At 47.0% G+C, this 21,626-nt stretch overlaps 1 protein-coding gene across 3 annotated transcripts in view; it reads right to left on the bottom strand.

Annotated features, from left to right (window-relative positions):
* Positions 1 to 21,626, bottom strand: part of znf521 (zinc finger protein 521) — a 306,599-nt gene that overhangs the window by 103,967 nt on the left and 181,006 nt on the right. For 2 of the 3 annotated variants that reach the window (XM_033019505.1, XM_033019508.1), the window contains exon 5: positions 20,528 to 20,599. The exons of the other annotated variant lie outside the window; for it this stretch is intronic. In XM_033019505.1, the coding sequence (XP_032875396.1) occupies positions 20,528 to 20,599 (72 nt within the window). The remainder of the gene's footprint in view (positions 1 to 20,527; positions 20,600 to 21,626) is intronic. 3 annotated transcript variants of the gene reach the window in all.

The raw sequence follows: 21,626 nt of genomic DNA, 5'->3' as shown, positions 1-21,626 counted from the left end.
CCATCCTCTCTCTCTCCTCCCTTCCCTCTTTATTCTCTTTCCTCTTCCCTCTCTCTCACTCTCTCAACTCTTTCCTCTTGCTTTATCACCTCTCTTGCTCTCCTCTACCGCCCTCTCTCTATCTCCCTCCCTCCCTCTCCCTCCTTCTCTCTCTCACACACACACAACCATGGCAGCGTAGACAGACAGAGGGAGAACGAAAGTACTGCCTAGAGACTAGTTGGGCTGAAGCTGTGCAAGGCCCTGCCCCATATCGCGATGCCAGCTGTCCAGCAAATGTGTGTCTGCGACCGGCTGTTGGCCTGAGCTAACGGCCCCTCTCACAGAGCAAGGACTGACGGATCTGGAATTGAGGCGGTGCCAGTCTCACATACAGGCACAGATCCCTGTTCACCGGGGGAACTGTTCCGGGAAGCCGGGAGGGGGAGGAGAGGATAATCAGCCATCTCCCTATCGCAAGCGCCCCAAAAAAAAAACAGATCACGCTGAAAGTAGTAAGAAGGAACTGCAGATGCTGGTTTATGCCGCCGATAAGACCCAAAGTGCTGGAGTAACTCAGTGGGTCACGCAGCACCTCTGGCGGAACAGGTCAGATGGGACATGTTGGTCGGTGTGGGCGTTGGGCCGAAGGGCTTGTTTCCAGTCTGTGAGGCTCTCGACTTTAAAAAAACCTGTACAGGTGATAATAATAAATGGAACTAAACCGTGACAGGCGCTATGCCAATGGTACATTGGCACCGGCTCTCAAACCAGCGTCTCTTCGATTCACTGCCTGGATTTCTGAGACCTGAATATTTAGTTTTAGTTTTAAAGATACAGCGCAGAAAGAGGCCCTTCCGCCCACGGAGTACGTACCGACCAGCGATCCCCGCACACTAACGCTATCCTACACACACTGGGGGCAATTTACAATTTTTACCAAAGCCAACTAACCTGCAAATCTGTACGTCATTGGAGTGAGTGGAAACCAGAGCATCTGGAGCAAACCAACGCATGTAACAGGGAGAACCTAGAAACTGTGTACAGACAGCACCCATAGCCAGGATCGAACTCGGGTCCGTGGCGCTGTGAGGCAGCAACTCTACCGCTGCACCACCGTGCCCCCCCCCCCCCCCATCATGGTATGAGCTTTTTCATCTTTTAACTTTCAAGCGAGGTCAGAAGAAGGATTTCCAGGCATCTGGCTTCCTGGCCAGAGCTGGGGCATTAATGGACGGACATCTCAAGGTGAATCCAGAGGGTTTCTTGGCAGAGAGAATTAAAAATGCACTGGGAGAGAGGGAGATGACATGTGCATCTCAATAACCGGTACAACAATCAGACCAGCAGCCAGCTCACACCAGGAGCTCCCCTCCCCATCTGGAAGCATCATTCCCACTTCTTATAGAGCACGGAAACAGGCCCTTCGGCCCACCTTGTCCATGCTGACCAGGATGACAATCTTGGCTTGTCCTACCTGCCTGTATTTGGCCCGTATCCCTCTAGTTTAATTTAGTTTAGTTTATTGTCACGTGTACTGACATACAGTTTTGTTGCGTGCTAACCAGTCAGCAGAAAGACTACACATGATTACAATCGAGCCGTCCACAGTGTACAGATACAGGATAAAGGGGATAACGTTTAGCGCAAGATAAAGTCTACTAGAGTTCGATTAAAGATAGACCGTGGGTCTCCAATCAGGTAGATGGTGGATCAGGACCACTCTCTAGTTGTTGTTAGGATGGTTCAGTTTCCTGATAACAGCTGGGAAGGAACTGTCCCTGAATCTGGAGGTGTGCGGTTTCACACTTTTGAACCTCTTGCCTGATGGGCGTGGGGAGAAGAGGGAGTGACCGGGGATGAGACTGGTCCTTAATTATGCTCTGAAGCCTTCTTATCTGCCTAGCACAACGAACAGTGCAGCACAGGAAGAGGCCCTTCGGCCCAAAATGCCCATGCCGATGCTATGCTTTAAATGAGATGGGCAAAGTTTAGGGATGTGCGGGGCATGATTTTTACACAGTGGGTGGTGGGTGCCTGGAATGTGCTGCCAGGGGTGGGGGTGGAGGCAGATATGATAGTGGTGTTTAAGAGGCTTTCAGATAGGCACATGGATATGCAGGGAATGGGGGGATATGGATCACGTACAGGCAGAGGAGATTAGCTTAACTTGGCATCATGTTTGTCACGGACATTGTGGGCCGAAGGGCCTGTTCTTATAGAAACAAGGAACTGCAGATGCTGGTTTATACCAAAGATAGACGCAAAGTGCTGGAGTAACTCAGCAGGTCAGGCAGCATCTCTGGAGAAAAGGGATGGGTGATGTTTCGGGTCGGGATGCTTCTTCAGGCCTGTTCTTGTGCTCATAAGGTCACAAGTGATTGGAGCAGAATTAAGCCATTCTGCCCATCAGGTTTTACTTTACTGTTCTATGTTCTAATGAAAACATCCAAACACCTATCTTGTCAAAGCATAAGTGCTAGAGGAAATCTGTGGAGGGAATGGATAGACGATGATTTTGGTCGGAACCCTTCTTCAGACTCTCACGCACATAAACACACACAGTCTGGCACATATGCACGACAGGAGTCTGAAGAAGGGTCCCGACCCGAATTATCATCTGTGCATTCCCTCCACAGATGCTGCCTGACCCGCTGAGTTCATCCAGTATTTCATGTTTTGCTCAAAATTCCAGCATCTGCAGTGCTCTGTGTCTAACCTTTGACATTTCACTAATCTTCCCTCCAGATCTGACGCCCTTTGTCTATTTTCATGTCTTGCCATTGTCCAGCCATCTGCCTATCAAACTTCCCTCACCTGTATCCACCTATCACTTGCCAGACTTTGTCCTGTCCCCACTTCTCTCTTCCAGCTTTCTCCCCCACTACAATCAGTCTGAACAAGGGACCCGACCCAAAATGTCACCTATCCATTCTTCTCTGGAGATGCTGCCTGATTACTCCAGCACTTTGTGTCTTTTCCCATTCACAATACTGCAGATGTGGCCTCACCAATGCGGCCTACAATGCCTACACTGTCTGAAGAATGGACCCAACACAAATCTCTGACTACTCCCTCCAGAGATGCTGCCTGACCTGCTGAGTTGCTCCAGCACTTTGTGTCTTCTCTCCATCTATAACTCTCCATGCTTTATCCTGCCTTCTCCACCCTACACCAATCAGTCTGAAGAAGGGTCCTGACCAGAAACGTCATCTGAGCAGTTCCCCCCACACACACTCATGCATGCAAGCATACACACACACCAATAAACACACACGCGCACACCCATGCAAGCGCACCCACACACTCACACACGCATGCACACACAAGCACACACGTGCACACAGCCACACACACACTCATGCACATACACACACATCCACACACTCATAGACATACATGCACACACTCGCATACACTTACACACACATCTACAGACACACACCCACTCACACACACATACTGTACTGTACACTGCACAATGACAATAAATTTTGAATCTGAATCTGAATCTGAATACTTACACACCTACACACTCACAGACACACCGACACGCACTCACAGACATACATACACACACACTCGCACACACACAAATGCGCATGCACACAATCACACGGACACTTACACACACACACAATCATACACACAAACACACAGACATACAACAGGGGAACACTCACAAACATGCACACGCACAGTAATAGACGCAGATACACACAATCACACAGATATACAACAAACCAGCATGCACAACCGCACACACAATGAATTATTTCACACAGACACACACTCAAACACGCACATATTTACAAGAAAAACACACAAAGCCACACACACGGTGTCTCTCTCTCTTTCTCTCACATGCGCACACAACACACACAGACAGCAGCTAAGATCTATTGTAAACAAATTAAAGTAAACATTGTTAATCACGGAGGGAACCTCCCTGTTGCAAGGGGCAATGTACTGCAATTGTACGACAACAAAGACCTAAACAGAAAGGAAGATTGAAGATAGACTACAGCACACAGTACAGCACAGGAACAGGCCCTTCGGCCCACAACACCCATGCCGAACATGATGCCAAGATAAACTAATCACCTCTACCTGCACCTGATCCATATCCCTCCATAACCATGTGCCCATCTAAAAACCTCTTAAATGTCACAGTCGTATCTGCCTCCACCATCATCTCTGGCAGGGATCTTAAATGTCACAGTCGTATCAGCCTCCACCATCATCTCTGGCAGGGATTTCCAGGCACCCTCCACCAAAAGCCTCTAAAACACCACAATCTTTTTGGGTTAGAGTCATAGAGTGATACAGTGTGGAAACAGGCCCTTCGGCCCAACTGGCCAACAATGTCCCAGCTACACTAGTGCCACTTGCCTGCGCTTGGTCCATAACCTCAGTGGAAGTCAGGGTCCTGATGCAACACGTCATCTGTCTATTCCCTCCACCGATGCTGCCTGACCCGCTGAGTTCCTCCAGCACTTTGTGTTCTACGCAAGATTCCAGCACCTGCAGTTCCTTGTGTCCAAACCGATCTCTGAGCTGATGCCTCTAGTATTGACTATTTCTGCCTGGAATTCCAGGACTCCAGGAATGTCCAAATCAGGAAATCCCTCTCAGCAGCAGGATGTTCAACAGTTCAAAGATCATCGGAGCAGAAACAGGCCATTCGGCCCATCGATTCTACTCTGCCATTCAATCATGGCTGATCTATCTTTCCCTCTCAACCCCATTCTCCTGCCTTCTCCCCTTAACCCCTGACACCCGTACTGATCAAGAATCTGTCAATACCCATTGGTGGAATCCACAGCCATCCTAATCACACTTTACTGGAGTTTATCTTGCACTAAACGTTATTCCCTTTATTCTGTATCTGTACCCTGTGGACGGCTCGATTGTGCAAGATAATGTCCAGTAAAGTCCGATTGAAGATAGTCTGAGGGTCTCCAATGAGGTAGACTGAAGCGCAGGACTACTCTCCACTTGTTGATGGGATGGTTCAGTTGCCCGATAACAGCTGGGAAGAAACTGTTCCGGAATCTGGAGGTGAGCGTTTTCACACTTCTGTACCTCTTACCTGATGGGAGAGGGGAGAAGAGGGAGTGACCGGGGTGAGACTGGTCCTTGATTATGCTGGTGGCCTTGCTGAGGCAGCGTGAAGTGTAGATGGAGTCAGTGGAAGGGAGGCTGGTTATTGTGATGGTCTGGGCTGCTGGAAATAAATTGTCCCTGAAGTGTTAGAAGGAACTGCAGATGCCAGCTTACACCGAAGATAGACACAAAATGCTGGAGTAACTCAGCGTGACAGGCAGCATCTCTGGAGAAAAATGATGGGTGACATTTGGGGTCTAGATTCCTTCATCAGACTGAGAGTAAGGTGGGGGAGGTGTGCATTTTCACACGTCTGCACCTCTTGCCTGATGGGAATGGGCTTGTGAACAGTTCTAATTTTACAAAGAATTCACAAGGAATTTTACAAAGAAAAAAACATTGTTCGAGATGTCGAAAATCAACCGAAGCATAAAAGAAATGCGATTTGCTGGCGTCTGCCGCGGTGCTTTTGCGAAGCAGGCAATTTTACTGCCAGCAAGCAGGATTTTCTGACGCCAACACTCTCTTTAGAAGCCTCGATCGATATCCATTTTAATTACTCATTGATTGCATTCTTCATCACACTGACGATGCATCTGCCCAGCGAGAGAACGATGTTGGACAGGCATCTTGTGGAGCGCTTAGTCTCACTCAGATAACACAATCACTGCAGCATCAAACCCAGGCACTGACGTTATTTGTAGAAAGAAACTGCAGATGCTGGTGTACACTGAAGGTAGACACAAAGTGTTGGCGTAACTCAGCGGGTCAGGGAGCATCTCTGGAGAATATGGATAGGTGACGTTTCGGGTCGGGACCTTCTTCCAGAAATGTCACCCATCCATAACTCAGTGGGTCAGGCAGTATTGATGTTCTCCAGAGATGTTGCCTGACCTGCTGAGTTACTGCAGCACTCTGTGTCTATATTTGGTATAAACCAGCTATGTCGTTGTCATAGGTCATAGGAGCAGAATTAGGCCATTCGGCCCATCAAGTCTACTCCACCATTCAATCATGGCTGATCTATCTCTCCCTCTCAACCCCATTCTTCTGCCCTAACTAATCAAGAATCTGTCAATCCCCACTTTCAAAATACCCAATGACTTGGCCTCCACGTCTATCTGTGGCATGAATTCTACAGCTGGGAAGAGCGCAGAGAAGATATACATGGATGTTGCCAGGACTCAAGGGCCTGAGTTATACGGAGCGGTTGGGCAGGTTAGGACTTTATTCCTTGGGAAATAGATAGGGTGAAAGCACAGTCTTTTACCCAGAGTAGGGGAATCAAGAACCTGAGGACATTTGTTTAAGGTGAGAGGGGAAAGATTTAAAGACAGGATCTAAAGAGGAACTTTTTTAACTCAAAGGGTGAGTGGGCGTATGGAACGAGCTGCCAGAGGAGGTAGTTGTGGCAGGTACTAGCACAACGTTTAAGAAACACTTGGACAGGACATGCAAAGGACAGGTTTGCAGGGACATGGGCCAAATGCAAGCAGGTGGGACGAGTGTAGTTGGGACATGTTGGTTGGTGTGGGCCTGTTTCCACGCTGTATGGCTCTATGACTCTATAATCGTTCAATTTCTCCACCAACCCCCCTTCCCCCTCCCCCCCCCCCCCCCCCCACCAAACGAGTGATACAGTGAAAAACTGACTGCAAGGAAATATTAATCTATGTAATTAAACTGGAAAAAGAGCAAAGATTTATGTTGTCAGGACTCGAGGGCCTGGGCTATAGGGAAGAGGTTGGGAAGGCTAGGACTTTATTCCTTGGAGTGCAGGAGGCTGAAGGATAATCTTATAGAGGTGTACAAAATTAGGGAATAGGAGGCATTTCAGATCAGGACCTTTCTTCAGTATCTGAAGAGTCTGAAGACGGGTCCCGACCCGAAACGTCACCTATCCGTGTTCTCCACAGATGCTGCCTGACCCACAGTGTTGGCCCCAGCACTCTGTGAAACGTCACTTATCCATGTTCTCCACAGATGCTGCTGACCAGCTGAGTTACCCCAGCACTCTGTGAAACGTCACTTATCCGTGTTCTCCACAGATGCTGCCTGACCCACAGTGTTGCCCCAGCACTCTGCGAAATGTCACTTATCCATGTTCTCCACAGATGCTGCTGACCAGCTGAGTTACCCCAGCACTCTGCCAAATGTCACTTATCCATATTGTCCACAGGTGCTGCCTAACCAACTGCGTTACTCCTGCACTCTTGTGCCCTTACATTAAGAATTTCATCGTTCCGTTACCGGTACGTATGACAATTAATCATTCTTGATACTTTTGACTCTTGAGTAGTTTAGTTTAGAGATACAGCGTGGAAACAGGCCCTTCGGCCCACGCCGACCAGCTATCATCCCGTACACTAACGCTATCCTACACACAAGGGACAATTTACAATTTTTTATCACCCCAGTACTGGGCTAGACAAATCTGGATTAACTTGGACATTAAAAACGTTTATGGTTTACCTGCTCAGTAAAGTTAGTCAACATCGGACGGTCGAGCATTTCAGTTCACTACCAGCCAGTTACTTTCCCTCAGTGGAAATGAAGAAGTGATTCAGCGAGGGAGGATCTAAGATCCTGAGGGGGTCAAGACTTTGCTTGATTGCATCATTAAGATACATCGCGAGGGTCCGTAGAGATTCATTGCACATGACAAGCCAAGCTGGCAAGACAAGTGTGAATCTGTGGAATTAACACAGCAATTTACCCCTTGCCTAGACTGTGTTTCACTCCAGGAACACTGGAGCTTCCAGTTACACATTAGTGGACTGGAGGCAGTCCAGAACACACTTTAGTTTAGTATTGGTTTAGTTGAGTTTATTGTCACGTGTGCCGAGGTAGAGTGAAAAGCTTTTGTTGCGTGCTATCCAGTCAGCGGAAAGACAATACGTGATTACAATCAAGCCGTCCACAGTGTTACAGATACAGGATAAAGGGAATAATGTAGTGCAAGATAAAGTCCAGTGAAGACTGATCAAAGATAGTCAGTGGGTCTCCAATGACGTATATAGTAACTCAGGACCGCTCTCTAGTTGGTGATAGATGGTTCAGTTGCCTGATAACAGCTGGGAAGAAACTGTCCCTGAATCTGGAGGTGTGAGTTTTCACACTACTGTACCTCTTGCCAGATGAGGGGAAAAAGGTGGTGACCAGGGTGAGAGTGGTCCTTGATTATGCTGGTGGCCTTGCCGATGCAGTGTGAGTTGTAGATGGAGTCGTGGTAGGGAGGTTGGTTGGTGTGATGGTCTGGGCTGCGTCCACAATTCGCTGCAATTTCTTGCGGCCGTGGATGGAGCTGTTCCCAAACCATGATGTGATGCATCCCCAATAAAGTGCTTTCAACAGCACAACTGTAGAAGTTGGTGGAGGTTGTTGGAGGCTTGTCGAACTTCCTAAGCTTTCTAAGGCAGTGGAGTACTTTCCTGGCCATTGCATCAATATGGGTGGTCCAGGATAAGGCACAAAGTCCAGGTCGACACATCTAACATCCCAGGAATCAGTCTGGTGAACCTTCTCTGCACTCCCTCTATGGCAATAATGTCCTTCCTCAGATTTGGAGACCAAAACTGTACGCAATACTCCACACCTGGAGTATTGCGTACAGTTTTGGTCTCCAAATCTGAGGAAGGACATTATTGCCATAGAGGGAGTGCAGAGAAGGTTCACCAGACTGATTCCTGGGATGTCAGGACTGTCTTATGAAGAAAGACTGGATAGACTTGGTTTATACTCTCTAGAATTTAGGAGATTGAGAGGGGATCTTATAGAAACTTATAAAATTCTTAAGGGGTTGGACAGGCTAGATGCAGGAAGATTGCTCCCGATGTTGGGGAAGTCCAGGACAAGGGGTCACAGCTTAAGGATAAGGGGGAAATCCTTTAAAACCGAGATGAGAAGAACTTTTTTCACACAGAGAGTGGTGAATCTCTGGAACTCTCTGCCACAGAGGGTAGTCGAGGCCAGTTCATTGGCTATATTTAAGAGGGAGTTAGATGTGGCCCTTGTGGCTAAGGGGATCAGAGGGTATGGAGAGAAGGCAGGTACGGGATACTGAGTTGGATGATCAGCCATGATCATATTGAATGGCGGTGCAGGCTCGAAGGGCCGAATGGCCTACTCCTGCACCTAATTTCTATGTTTCTATGACACAGGCTTCAGGTGAACAATCGCTGCCTGGCTAAGATCAGGCTGAGGTTTAGGTTTAGCATTGTCATGTGTACCGAGGTATAGTGGAAAGGTTTATTTTGCATGCTATCCAAACAGATCAGATAATAATACACATAAACAAAATGAAGCCACACTCAAGTACAATAGATAGAGCCATCAGGAAGAAGGTACAGGGGCCTGAGAACCGTGACCTGCAGGTTGAAGACTGCACAACACACACCTCAGCAACTGTGATTTTCAATGGTCATGATATTTAGCTTGTAGAGATACAGCGTGGAAACAGGCCGCTCGGCCCACCGAGTCCGCGCCGACCAGCGATCTACCCTTACACTAACACTATTCTACACACTAGGGGCAATTTACAATTTTACCGAAGCCAATTAACCTACAAACCTGCACGTCTTTGTAATGTGGGAGGAAACTGGTGCACCCGGAGAAAACCCACGTGGTTACAGGGAGAACGTGCAAACTCCGTGCAGACAGCACCTGTAGTCAGAATCTAACCCAGGTCCCTGGTGCTGTGAGGCAACAACTCTACCGCCCATGCCACCCCATCCTCTACAGTCTTTGGCTTTGCATGAATGTTACGGTTATTAATTGATTACATTTTAAAAGGTTATTATATATTTTTTCATGTACTGTTTTTATGGAGCTGTTAAGCTGCTGCAAGTGAGAATTGAGTAGTACCATAGTTGGTATACTTGACAATTAAACGCCGACTCAGCGACAGTGGTTGGATGCTGACCCTGAGCTATCGATTGAGCAAATGCTGCCGCAATTTTAAAGCCACTCCCGGATCTTGTCTTGATGTGGAGGAGAGGTGCGCCAATTTTCAGCGAATTTGGTGCGGCAAAGGTAGAATTGCAGGTTCAATTCTGACTACGGGTGCTGTCTGTACAGTTTGCATGTTCCCCCTGTGACCACGTGGGTTTTCTCCGGGAGCTCCGGTTTTCTCCCACACACCAAAAATGTACAGGTTTGTAGGTTAGTTGGCTTTGGTAAAATTGTAAATTGTCCCTAGTATGCAGGATATTGCTAGTGTACGGGGATCGCTGGTTGGCTGGACCCGGTGGGCCGAAGGGCCTGACTGTGCTTTATCCCAAAGCTAAACTAAATTAAACGAAACGAAACTGCAATATTTTAAGATCTGATCCCAACTTGTAAATCTCTTTTTTTAGATTATAGTTTAGTGCACGAGATAAGCGTGGAAACAGGCCCTTCGGCTCACGAGTCCGCGCCGACCAGCAATCCCCACACACTAACACTATCCTACACACACTCAGGACAATTTACAGAAGCCAATTAACCGAGAAACCTGTAAGTTTTTGGAGTGTGGGGGGGAAACCAGCGTTCTTGGAGAAAACCTACGCAGGTCACGGGGAGAATGTACAAAAACTCTGTATGGACAGCACCCGTAGTCAGGATGGAACCCGGGTCCCTGGTGCTGTGAGGCAGCAACTCTACCACTGCGCCACCGTGCCGCTCATTTTCTCTTCTCCTGGGACTTTGCTGTTTCTAGTGTGGAGACCAGAAATGTGCAGAGTGCTTCAATCAATCGCGTCTATAATTAACTCCAAAATGATTCACATCAGATCTGGGCTGAAAAGGGAGGAAATTGCTTAATTTTGGGGATTTATCTGCGCATTTAAGAAATGCTGACCAGCCACCACTCCATCATTGCAAATCCTTGCAGGTTTTTCTATAAGTCTCAGAGCCCGAGACTTTACATTCTATCCATGAAAATATGTCGCACCCAATGGCAGAATGTACAAAGTGCAAAGACAACATTGGTTAAAGCAAAATCAATATCACTGCAGTTAGAGCTGTACAGATATATTATGCAATCAATAACAGGATGAGAAGAGACGGATTTGATTTACAAATGGACGCCTCTGAAAAATCCAAGGGGTCTCAAACAAAAAATATACTACATTTGAAAATGAAAGCACTCGGTCCACCGAGTCCGTGCCGACCAGCAAACACCCCACACACTAGCTCAATCCAACACACAAGGGACAATTTACACTATAAACCCGCACGTCTTTGGAGTGTGGGAGGAAACCGGAGCACTGCGGGAAAACCCACGCGGTCGCAGGGAGAACGTACAAACTCCGTACAGACAGCACCCGAGGTCAGGGTGAAACCCAGGGTCTGGACCTGTGAGGCAGCAACACTGCTGCCACTCATATAAGAGGCATAGATAGGGTAGACAATCAGAACCTTTTTCCCCAGGATGGAAAAATCAAATATTAGAGAGCATAACTTTAACGTGAGAGAGGCAATGTTTAAAGGAGATGTGCAGGGCAACTTTAGCATAGTGAGCATAATGGGTGCCTGGAACATGCTACCAGGGGTAATGGTGGAGGCAGATACGATAGTGGCATTTAAGGGGTTTTGGATAGGCATGGATATGCAGGGAATGGAGGGATATGGATTATGTGCAGATAGATAAGAGTTGGTCTTAGCATCATGTTCAGCACAGACATTGTGGGCCGAAGGGCTGTTCTTGTGCTGTGTTGTTCTATATTCTATCTCATTGATGCATTGACATGGTCAGGATGAGGGCCTGAACTATATGGAGAGGTTGGGTTGGTTAGGGTTTATTCCTTGGAGCACTGGAGAATGGTGGCCAGCATAGACACTGATTAGGAACAGTCAACATGGATTTGTGCCTGGAAGGTCATGTTTGACTAATCTTCTTGAATTTTTTGAAGAGGTTACTAGGGAAATTGACGAGGGTAAAGCAGTGGATGTTGTCTATATGGACTTTAGTAAGGCCTTTGACAAGGTTCCTCATGGAAGGTTGGTTAAGAAGGTTCAACTGTTGGGTATAAATGCAGGAGTAGCAAGATGGATTCAACAGTGGCTGAATGGGAGACGCCAGAGGGTAATGGTGGATGGCTGTTTGTCGGGTTGGAGGCAGGTGACTAGTGGGGTGCCTCAGGGATCTGTGTTGGGTCCTTTGTTGTTTGTCATGTACATCAATGATCTGGATGAAGGTGTGGTAAATTGGATTAGTAAGTATGCAGATGATACCAAGATAGGGGGTGTTGTGGATAATGAAGAGGATTTCCAAAGTCTACAGAGTGATTTAGGCCATTTGGAAGAATGGGCTGAAAGATGGCAGATGGAGTTTAATGCTGATAAATGTGAGGTGCTACACCTTGGCAGGACAAATCAAAATAGGACGTACATGGTAAATGGTAGGGAATTGAAGAATACAGTTGAACAGAGGGATCTGGGAATAACCGTGCATAGTTCCTTGAAGGTGGAATCTCATATAGATAGGGTGGTAAAGAAAGCTTTTGGTATGCTAGCCTTTATAAATCAGAGCATTGAGTATAGAAGCTGGGATGTAATGTTAAAATTGTACAAGGCATTGGTGAGACCAAATCTGGAGTATGGTGTACAATTTTGGTCGCCCAATTATAGGAAGGATGTCAACAAAATAGAGAGAGTACAGAGGAGATTTACTAGAATGTTGCCTGGGTTTCAACAACTAAGTTACAGAGAAAGGTTGAATAAGTTAGGTCTTTATTCTCTGGAGCGCAGAAGGCAAAGGGGGGACTTGATAGAGGTCTTTAAAATGATGAGAGGGATAGACAGAGTTGATGTGGACAAGCTTTTCCCTTTGAGAATAGGGAAGATTCAAATAAGAGGACATGACTTCAGAATTAAGGGACAGAAGTTTAGGGGTAACATGAGGGGGAACTTCTTTACTCAGAGAGTGGTAGCTGTGTGGAATGAGCTTCCAGTGGAAGTGGTGGAGGCAGGTTCGATGGTATCATTTAAAAATAAATTGGATAGGCATATGGATGAGAAGGGAATGGAGGGTTATGGTATGAGTGCAGGCAGGTGGGACGAAGGGAAAATAATTGTTCGGCACGGACTTGTAGGGCCGAGATGGCCTGCTTCCGTGCTGTAATTGTTATATGGTTATATGGTTATATGAAGGGCTGAAGGGCCTGTGTCAGTGCTGGAAAAACTTTGCGACAAGGTGATGTTAATAGGGATTAACCACAGCGGTGCAGCTGGTAGACAACGCCAGAGACTCAGTTCAATCCTGAACTCGGGCGCTGTCTGTGTGGAGTTTGCACGTTCTCCCTGTGACCACATGGGGTTCCTCCGGGTGCTCAGGTTTGTGAGTTAATTGGCCCGCTGTAAATTGCCCCTAGTGTGCAGGGAGTGGATGAGAATGTGGGATAACATAGAACTGGAGTGAACGGGTGATCAATGGTCGATGTTGGCTCAGTGGGCTGAAGGGCCTGTTTCCAGGCTGTATCTCTGAACAACACAGGGGTAGGTTTTAGAGGAAGGTACAATGCAGAAAAGCTGAAGTACAACTCCCGTACAGCAAGGAAAAAAGTATCAATATATACACAGCAGATATACGGTAACCTTGAGCAGTGTTTATTTCCCTCTGTACAGCTTTCAAAGTAAGGTAGATTAATTGATGGCACAAATAGAAATAAGTAGGTATGAACTCGTAGCAATTACAGAGTCATGACTGCAAGGTGATGAATCTTAGACGCTGAACGTTTAAAGATATTTCGACGTCGCTGCCTTACAGTGCCAGAGACGCTGGTTCGATCCTGACTACCTGTGCTGTCTGTGTGGAGTTTGCATGTTCTATCTGTGACCGTGTGGGTTTTCCTCCGGGTGCTCCGGTTTCCTTCCACATCCCAAAGACGTGCGGGTTTGTAGGTTAATTGGCACTCTGTGTGCAGGGTGTGGGTGAGAGGGGGATAACATAGAACTTGTGTGAACGGGTGATTGATGGTCAGAGTGAACTCAGTGGGCTGAGAGGCGTGTTTTCATGTTGTATGTTTCAATTGAACAATCAACAAATTAATTTTCTATTTTGAAAGGATGGATAGAATGGATTACGTCACTTTAGTTTAGTTTAGATTAGAGACACAGCATGAAAACAGGCCCTTTGGCCCACCGTGTCCACAATGTCTAATGCCCCTGTCCCACTTAGGAAACCTGAACGGAAACCTCTGGAGACTTTGCGCCGCACCCAAGGGTTCCATGCGGTTCCCGGAGGTTCCCGGAGGTTTTTGTCAGTCTCCCTACCTGCTTCCACTACCTGCAACCTCCGGCAACCACCTGCAACCTCCGGGAACCGCACAGAAACCTTGGGTGAGGCGCAAAGTCTCCAGAGGTTTCCGTTCAGGTTTCCTAAGTGGGACAGGGGCATAACAATCACGTGGGTACTAGTTCTATCCCACACACTCAGGGCAAGTTATAGACGCCAATTAACCCGCACGTCTTTAGAGTATGGGAGGAAACCAGAGCACCCGGGGAAAACCCACGTGGTCACAGGAAGAACAGTCAGGATCGAACCTGGGTCTCTGGCGCTGTGAGGCAGCAACTCCATTGCTGCACCACTGTGCCGCCCGCTCATTTGAGAGGCATAGAGAGGGTAGACAGTCAGAACCTTTTCCCTAGGATGGAAAAATCAAATACAGCACCTGTAGTCAGGATCGAACACGGGTCTCTGGCGCTATGAGGCAGCGACTCTATCGCTGTGCCACCGTGCTGCCCATTTCAGTCAGGGCGATTTCAGCTTCACAGTAACTCCGCGGTACATGGATGCCGGAGGGAGAGAAAGATACTGGAATATAGGCGGGTAACTTTTGACCTTCGTCCAAGTTTTAAAGGTTGCCTCAGGGACGATGTACAAAGGAAATGCGGGAAGTTTCATGCAACAACTTACTGCGGGAACTGGTTATCCGTGTGACAATGTCCAATAAATCCGACTTTTACTGAACTAACTTGAGAGCGGTCCTGACCTACCTCACAGGAGACCCTCGCACTATCTTTAATCGGACCTTATCATGTACTGCATGTCATTCCTTTTATCCTGCATCTGTACACTGTGGCAAGCTCGATTGTAATCATGTACTGTATAATCTTTCCGCTGACTGGTTAGCACGCAACAAAGATCTTTGCACTATACCTCGATGCACATGCCGATGATACACTAAACTACACGTCGCCTATTCCCTCTCTCCACAGATGCTGCCTCACCCACTGAATTTCGTCAGCATTTTGTGTCTACCTTCGATTTTTCCAGCATTTGCAGTTCTTTCTGAAACTACACATCTCAGTGGCCGTGGGCGGGTTGGACCAAAGGGCCTATTTCCGTGCTGGATGACTTCATGACTCTACGAAACTAAGTATATGGGGAGGTACGTTTAGAAGGAAATAGGTCAAAAGTGGGCAAATGGCAATAACATAAAGAGAGCATCTTGGTGGGAATGGACAATTTGGGCTGAAAGACCCATATGTAATCATATGTAATCATATGTAATCATAATCATAAGTAATCTTTCCGCTGACTGGATAGCACGCAACAAAAAAGCTTTTCACTGTGCCTCAGTACACACGACAATAGTAAACTAACTAAACTAAATTAAATTAAACTAATCTAATAAGAGAGACAAATGACCACAGACTTTATCCCAGGGTGGTGGGTGTATGTAACGAGCTGCCAGAGGAGGTAGTTGAGGCAGGTACTATAACATTTAGAGTCATACTTCTCTGGAACGTTAGAGGTTGAAAGGAGGCTTGATAGACCTATACAAAATTATGAGAGGAATAGTTAGGGTGGACAGCTTTGTTTATAGTTCCGTTTCGGGATACGGTGCGGAAGCTGGCCCTTCGGCCCACCGAGTCTGTGCTGACCAGCGATCACCCCATACACTAACACTATCCTACAATTAGCAGAAGACAATTATCTTACAAACCTGCACGTCTTTGAAGTGTGGGAGGAACCCGGAGCACCCGGGGAAATCCCACGCGGTCACGAAGAGAACGTACAAACACCGCGGTGACATCACCCGTAGTCAGGATCGAACCCGGGTCTCTGGTGCTGTAAGGCAGCAACTCTACCGCTGCGCCACTGTGCCACCCCTTTCCCCAGGGTGGATATGTCCAACCCTAGAGGGCATAGATATAAAGTGAGAGGGGGAAAGTGTACAGGAACCAACTGTGTCGGTATGGATAAGGTGGGCCGAAGGGCCTGATTCCATGCCATACACCTCTACGACTTCAACCGTCGATAGTGTTTGGGTGTTAAAAGATGGAGGGATCTCCTTTATCCTTCTTCTGTACATGCTTCGTGACTGTACAAGTCATTAAAAAAACCCTTTCAAACATCAGAGACATCTTTTTTTCATATCAAGCACTGGGACATAAAGCTAATTTTCCACAGTTTTTTTTTTAAAGAACTCCTCCCTGTAGACGCACAGCAAATTTCACTATTTTCCTTTTTACACCAGCTGTCAAACATTATGTTCTTTGTGCCAGTAGCTGCATTTCATAAATCTACAAATTTCTTTTGGTAAACTCCCTAAAGGTACCAACAGAGCAAACATCAATATTGTGAAATTATAATCCCTTGGGCCACCCTTTAATTAAGATTCCTAATAGCAACATGCTGACTATGATTAAAGCATTGCTGAAATTCGAGAATACTTTAGGGCTTTTTTCTCCCCATGTTTGTCTCACTTGGCATTGCAACTAGACTCAGAGTTAATGTCGCTACATCAGACCACACCTCCGGAATGTACATGCAGCTCAGCACCAAATGGAAAACGCAAGAAACTGCAGATGCTGCAATCCCGAGTCAAACACAAAGTGCTGAAGGGACTCAGCGGGTCAGACAGCAGCGGCTGTGGCGGTAAAATGGACAGACGATGTTCCTGATCAGGCTTAGACACAACGTGCTGCAGGAACTCAACAGGGCAGGGAGCATCTCTGCAGACCATCTTCAGAGTCCAACTCGCCCAACACCAACCAACATGCCCCATCTTGGGGCAACATGGGGCAACATGGGGTTGCGGGTAATGAAGTAGAGTTTCAAAGTCTACAGAGAGATTTATGCCAGTTGGAAGAGTGGGCTGAAAGATGGCAGATGGAGTTTAATGCTGATAAGTGTGAGGTGCTACTTGGCAGCACAAATCAAAATAGGACGTACATGGTAAATGGTAGGGAATTGAAGAATGTAGGTGAACAGAGGGATCTGGGAATAACTGTGCACAGTTCCCTGAAAGTGGAATCTCATGTAGATAGGGTGGTAAAGAAAGCTTTTGGTGTGCTGGCCTTTATAAATCAGAGCATTGAGTATAGAAGTTGGGATGTAATGTTAAAATTGTACAAGGCATTGGTGAGGCCAATTCTGGAGTATGGTGTACAATTTTGGTCGCCTAATTATAGGAAGGATGTCAACAAAATAGAGAGAGTACAGAGGAGATTTACTAGAATGTTGCCTGGGTTTCAGCAACTAAGTTACAGAGAAAGGTTGAACAAGTTAGGGCTTTATTCTTTGGAGCGCAGAAGGTTAAGGGGGGACTTGATAGAGGTTTTTAAAATGATGAGAGGGATAGACAGAGTTGACGTGGAAAAGCTTTTCCCACTGAGAGTAGGGAAGATTCAAACAAGGGGACATGACTTGAGAATTAAGGGACTGAAGTTTAGGGGTAACATGAGGGGGAACTTCTTTACTCAGAGTGTGGAATGAGCTTCCAGTGAAGGTGGTGGAGGCAGGTTCGTTTTTATCATTTAAAAATAAATTGGATAGTTATATGGATGGGAAAGGAATGGAGGGTTATGGTCTGAGCGCAGGTATATGGGACTAGGGGAGATTATGTGTTCGGCACGGACTAGAAGGGTCGAGATGGCCTGTTTCCGTGCTGTAATTGTTATATGGTTATATGGTTATATCTACACTAGTCCCATCTGCCTGTGTTTGCCCAATATCCCTCAAAACCTACCCTATCCATGTGCCTGTCTAAATGTTTCTTAAACGTTACGATAGCACCTGCCTCAACTAACTCCTCCGACAGCTTGTTCAAAACCCAATGTACAATTTTCCTAAAAATGTTACCCCTCAGGTTCCCATTAAATCCCCCCCCACACCCCCCCCACCTTAAATACATGTCCCCCGGTTGTCGATTCCCCCACGCTGGGCAAGAGACTCTGTTTGTTTACACAATCTATTCCTCCCATGATTTTGTACACCTCTATAAGATCACCCCTCAGCCTCCTGCATTCCAAAGCATAAAGTCCTAGCCTGCCGAACCTCTCCCTATAGTGAGTCCTGGCAACATCCACGCGAATCTTCTCTACACTCTTTCCAGCTTAATCATATCCTCCCTATAGAAGGGGATCAAAACTGAGCATAATACTCCGAATGCAGTCTCACCAACCTCTTGTACAAGTGTAACATAACATCCCAACGTCTGTACTCAAAATAGACACGAGGAACTGCAGATGCAGGTTTACGCAAATAGTCAGAAAGTGCTGGAGTAACTCAACGGATCAGGTAGCACCTCTGGAGAACGTAGATAGGTGATGTTTAGCTTTTAGAGATACAGCGTGGAAACATGCTCTCCGGCCCACCGAGTCGGCATCGACCAGTGATCACTCCGTGCACTAACACTATCCTACACACTAGGGACAATTTACAATTTACAGAAGACAATGAACCTACAAACTTGTAAGTCTTTGGAATGTGGAAGGAAATCAGAGCACCCGGAGAAAACCCACGCGTTGACAGGGAGAAAGTGCAAACTCCGTACAGACAGCACCTGTAGTGAGGATCGATCCCGGATCTCGGTCACTGTAACGCAGCAACTCAACTGCTGTGTCATTGTGCAGCCCTAAGGACCCGAAACATCGCCCCTCCATGTTCTCCTGGGATGTTGCCTGTTCCGTTGAGTTAGTTCCGATTAGTTAATTGTCATGTGTACCGAGGTACAGTGAAAAGCTTTTGTTGCGTGCTTACCAGTCAGTGGAAAGACAATACATGATTACAATCGAGCCATTCGCAGTGTACAGATGCAGGATAAGGGAATAACATTTAGTGCAAAATTAAGCCAGTAAAGACCGATCAAAGGTGGTCCGAGGGTCCCCAATGGGTAGATGGCAGCTCAGGACCGCTCTCTGGATGTGGATAGAATGGTTCAGTTGCCTGATAACACCTGGGAAGAAACTGTCCTTGAATCTGCTGGTGTGTTTTCACACTTCTCTGCCTTTTGCCCGAAGGGAGAGGGGAGAAGAGTTACTCCAGCACTTTGAGAATTTTTTCCTATACTCAATATCGTGGCCGATGAAGGTCAATGTACCAAAAGCCTTCTTGACCACCCTTTCTACCTGTGACACCCCACATAATTTTATTCACTTCTTTCCGGTCTCACCTTAAACCAATGCCCTCTTAGCGACCTCTACCCTGGAAAAAAGACTATTATCCTCGCTCTGCCACTCGAAATCTTCATAAATTCATACGTTCTAGGAGCAGAATTAGGCCATTCGGCCCATCGTTTACTCCGCCATTCAATCATGGCAGATCTACCTTTCCCTCTCAACCCCATTCTCCTGCCTTCTCCCCATAACCCCTGGCACCGGTAATTTTATAACTCTTTCTTAGAAAAACCCCACAATGTACTTGCTAATCCTGACATGTGTGGGCAAAATTTGGGGGGAAGGTGATGGGACTGAGGGGAGAATGAAATGGGATGTGTAAACGGGTGATTGATGTCCGGCATGGACTCAGTGGGCCAAAGGGCCTGTTTCCGTGCTGAATGACTCTGCATGCTGGTCCCAGAAGTGGATCTGCAATCATTCATTGCAATTGCTCCACTCTTTAAAACCTCTACTGCAACAACACCATTTATAACTCTATAACTTCTTATTCCCTTCATCCAGTATCTGTACACTGTGGACGACTTCATTGTAATCATGCATATAGTCTTTCTGCCGACTGAGCGACGCAATTCCGCAGCGGTGCAGGTGCTACCTCACAGCGCCAGAGACCCGGGTTCGATCCTGACTACTGGTGCTGGTCTGTACAGAGTTTGTACATTCTCCCCATGACCTGCGTGGGTTTTCTCCAAGATCTTCGGTTTCCGCCCCCGTTCCAAAGACATACAGGTTTGTCGGTTAATTGGCTTGGTACAACTGTAAACTGTCCCTGGTGTGTGTAGGGTAGTGTTAGTGTGCGGGTAATCACTGGTTGGTGTGGACTTGGTGGGCCGAAGGGCCTGGTTCCATGCGGCACCTCTAAACGAAACGAAACGAAACTATTTTGAGGGTTTACTCCACCTTTGCTAAGCTTGTCCTTTGGTTTGTGGCGTTTGTGTTTGTGAGTGCAACATCCGTTAAACAAAGTTATAAGAGCAAAGACAGGTAGATGCATGGAAAGAGGAGACAGCCCAATAGATAGACAGATAACTAGAGAGATAGATGGAGAGAAATCTACCTTTGTATGGTCTCGGACTGCGTGTTTCCCCTTCCATCCCACGCTGTAGAACCAATCTTGGCCTTTCCCCTCCTAAAGTTAGCACAGACAGAATTAGAGTCATAGAGTCATACAGCATGGAAACAGGCCCTTCGGCCCAACACATCCACACTGACCCGTGGGCACCCATCTGTGTTTAGTTTTAGTTTATTTTAGAGATACAGCGCGGAAACAGGCCCTTTGGCCCACTGAGTCCGCGCCGACCAGCGATCACCCCGTACACTAGCACTATCCTACACACCAGGGACAATTTACAGCTCTTACCTCATCCAATTAACCTACAAACCTGCACGTCTTTGGAGTGTGGGAGGAAACTGGAGCGCCCGGAGAAAACCCATGCAGGCCACGGGGAGAACGTACAAACTCCGTATTGACAGCACCCGTACTCGGGATCAAACCTGGGACTCTGGAGCCTGTGGGGGAGCAACTCTACAACTGCGTCACCGTGTCAGAAAAGGTAGCAAACAGCCCATTGTGTAAGTTTCATTTTCTGGCACGTTTGGCCTGTAGCCCTCAATGCTTGAACCACTTGTCCAGACACATCTCTGCTTCCTAGTGTAGGGTAGAAGGTACAAGAGCCTGAGAACCGTGACTGCCGGATTCAGCAACAGCTTCCTCTCACCAACCATCATGCTTTTGAACACAGCACAACACTAACCTCAGTAACTGTGATCTTCTATGGACTGTGTGTTTGGTTGCACTACACACTATATTTTTGTACTAAAATGGTTACCTAGAATTTCAAATGATCAATTTATCATATCATTGATTATTGATAAGAACAGCTTCTTCTCAACAACCATCGGGCTCTTGAACACTACACGTATGTTTGTAGGCTAATTGGCTTTGTTTAAATTGTAAATTGTCACTTGTATGTACGATAGTGATAAGGGCCTGTCCCACTGCGGCGACCTAACCCGCGAGTTGAGACGAGTTTGCCCTCGACTCTACTCGCATCATGGTCGACACGAGGTTCTAGGAGGTCTTTGTAACTCTCCTTCATGCTCGAGAGTAGTCCCCGCATACTCGAGGCCTCAGCGACGTTTTTTTCAACATGCCG

The sequence above is a fragment of the Amblyraja radiata genome, chromosome 4 (genome assembly GCF_010909765.2).
Source record: "Amblyraja radiata isolate CabotCenter1 chromosome 4, sAmbRad1.1.pri, whole genome shotgun sequence".
In the NCBI taxonomy this organism is placed as follows: Eukaryota; Metazoa; Chordata; class Chondrichthyes; order Rajiformes; family Rajidae; genus Amblyraja; species Amblyraja radiata.
The sequence above is the reverse complement of the archived record's forward strand: the minus strand, read 5'-3'. Positions and strand labels throughout refer to the sequence as shown.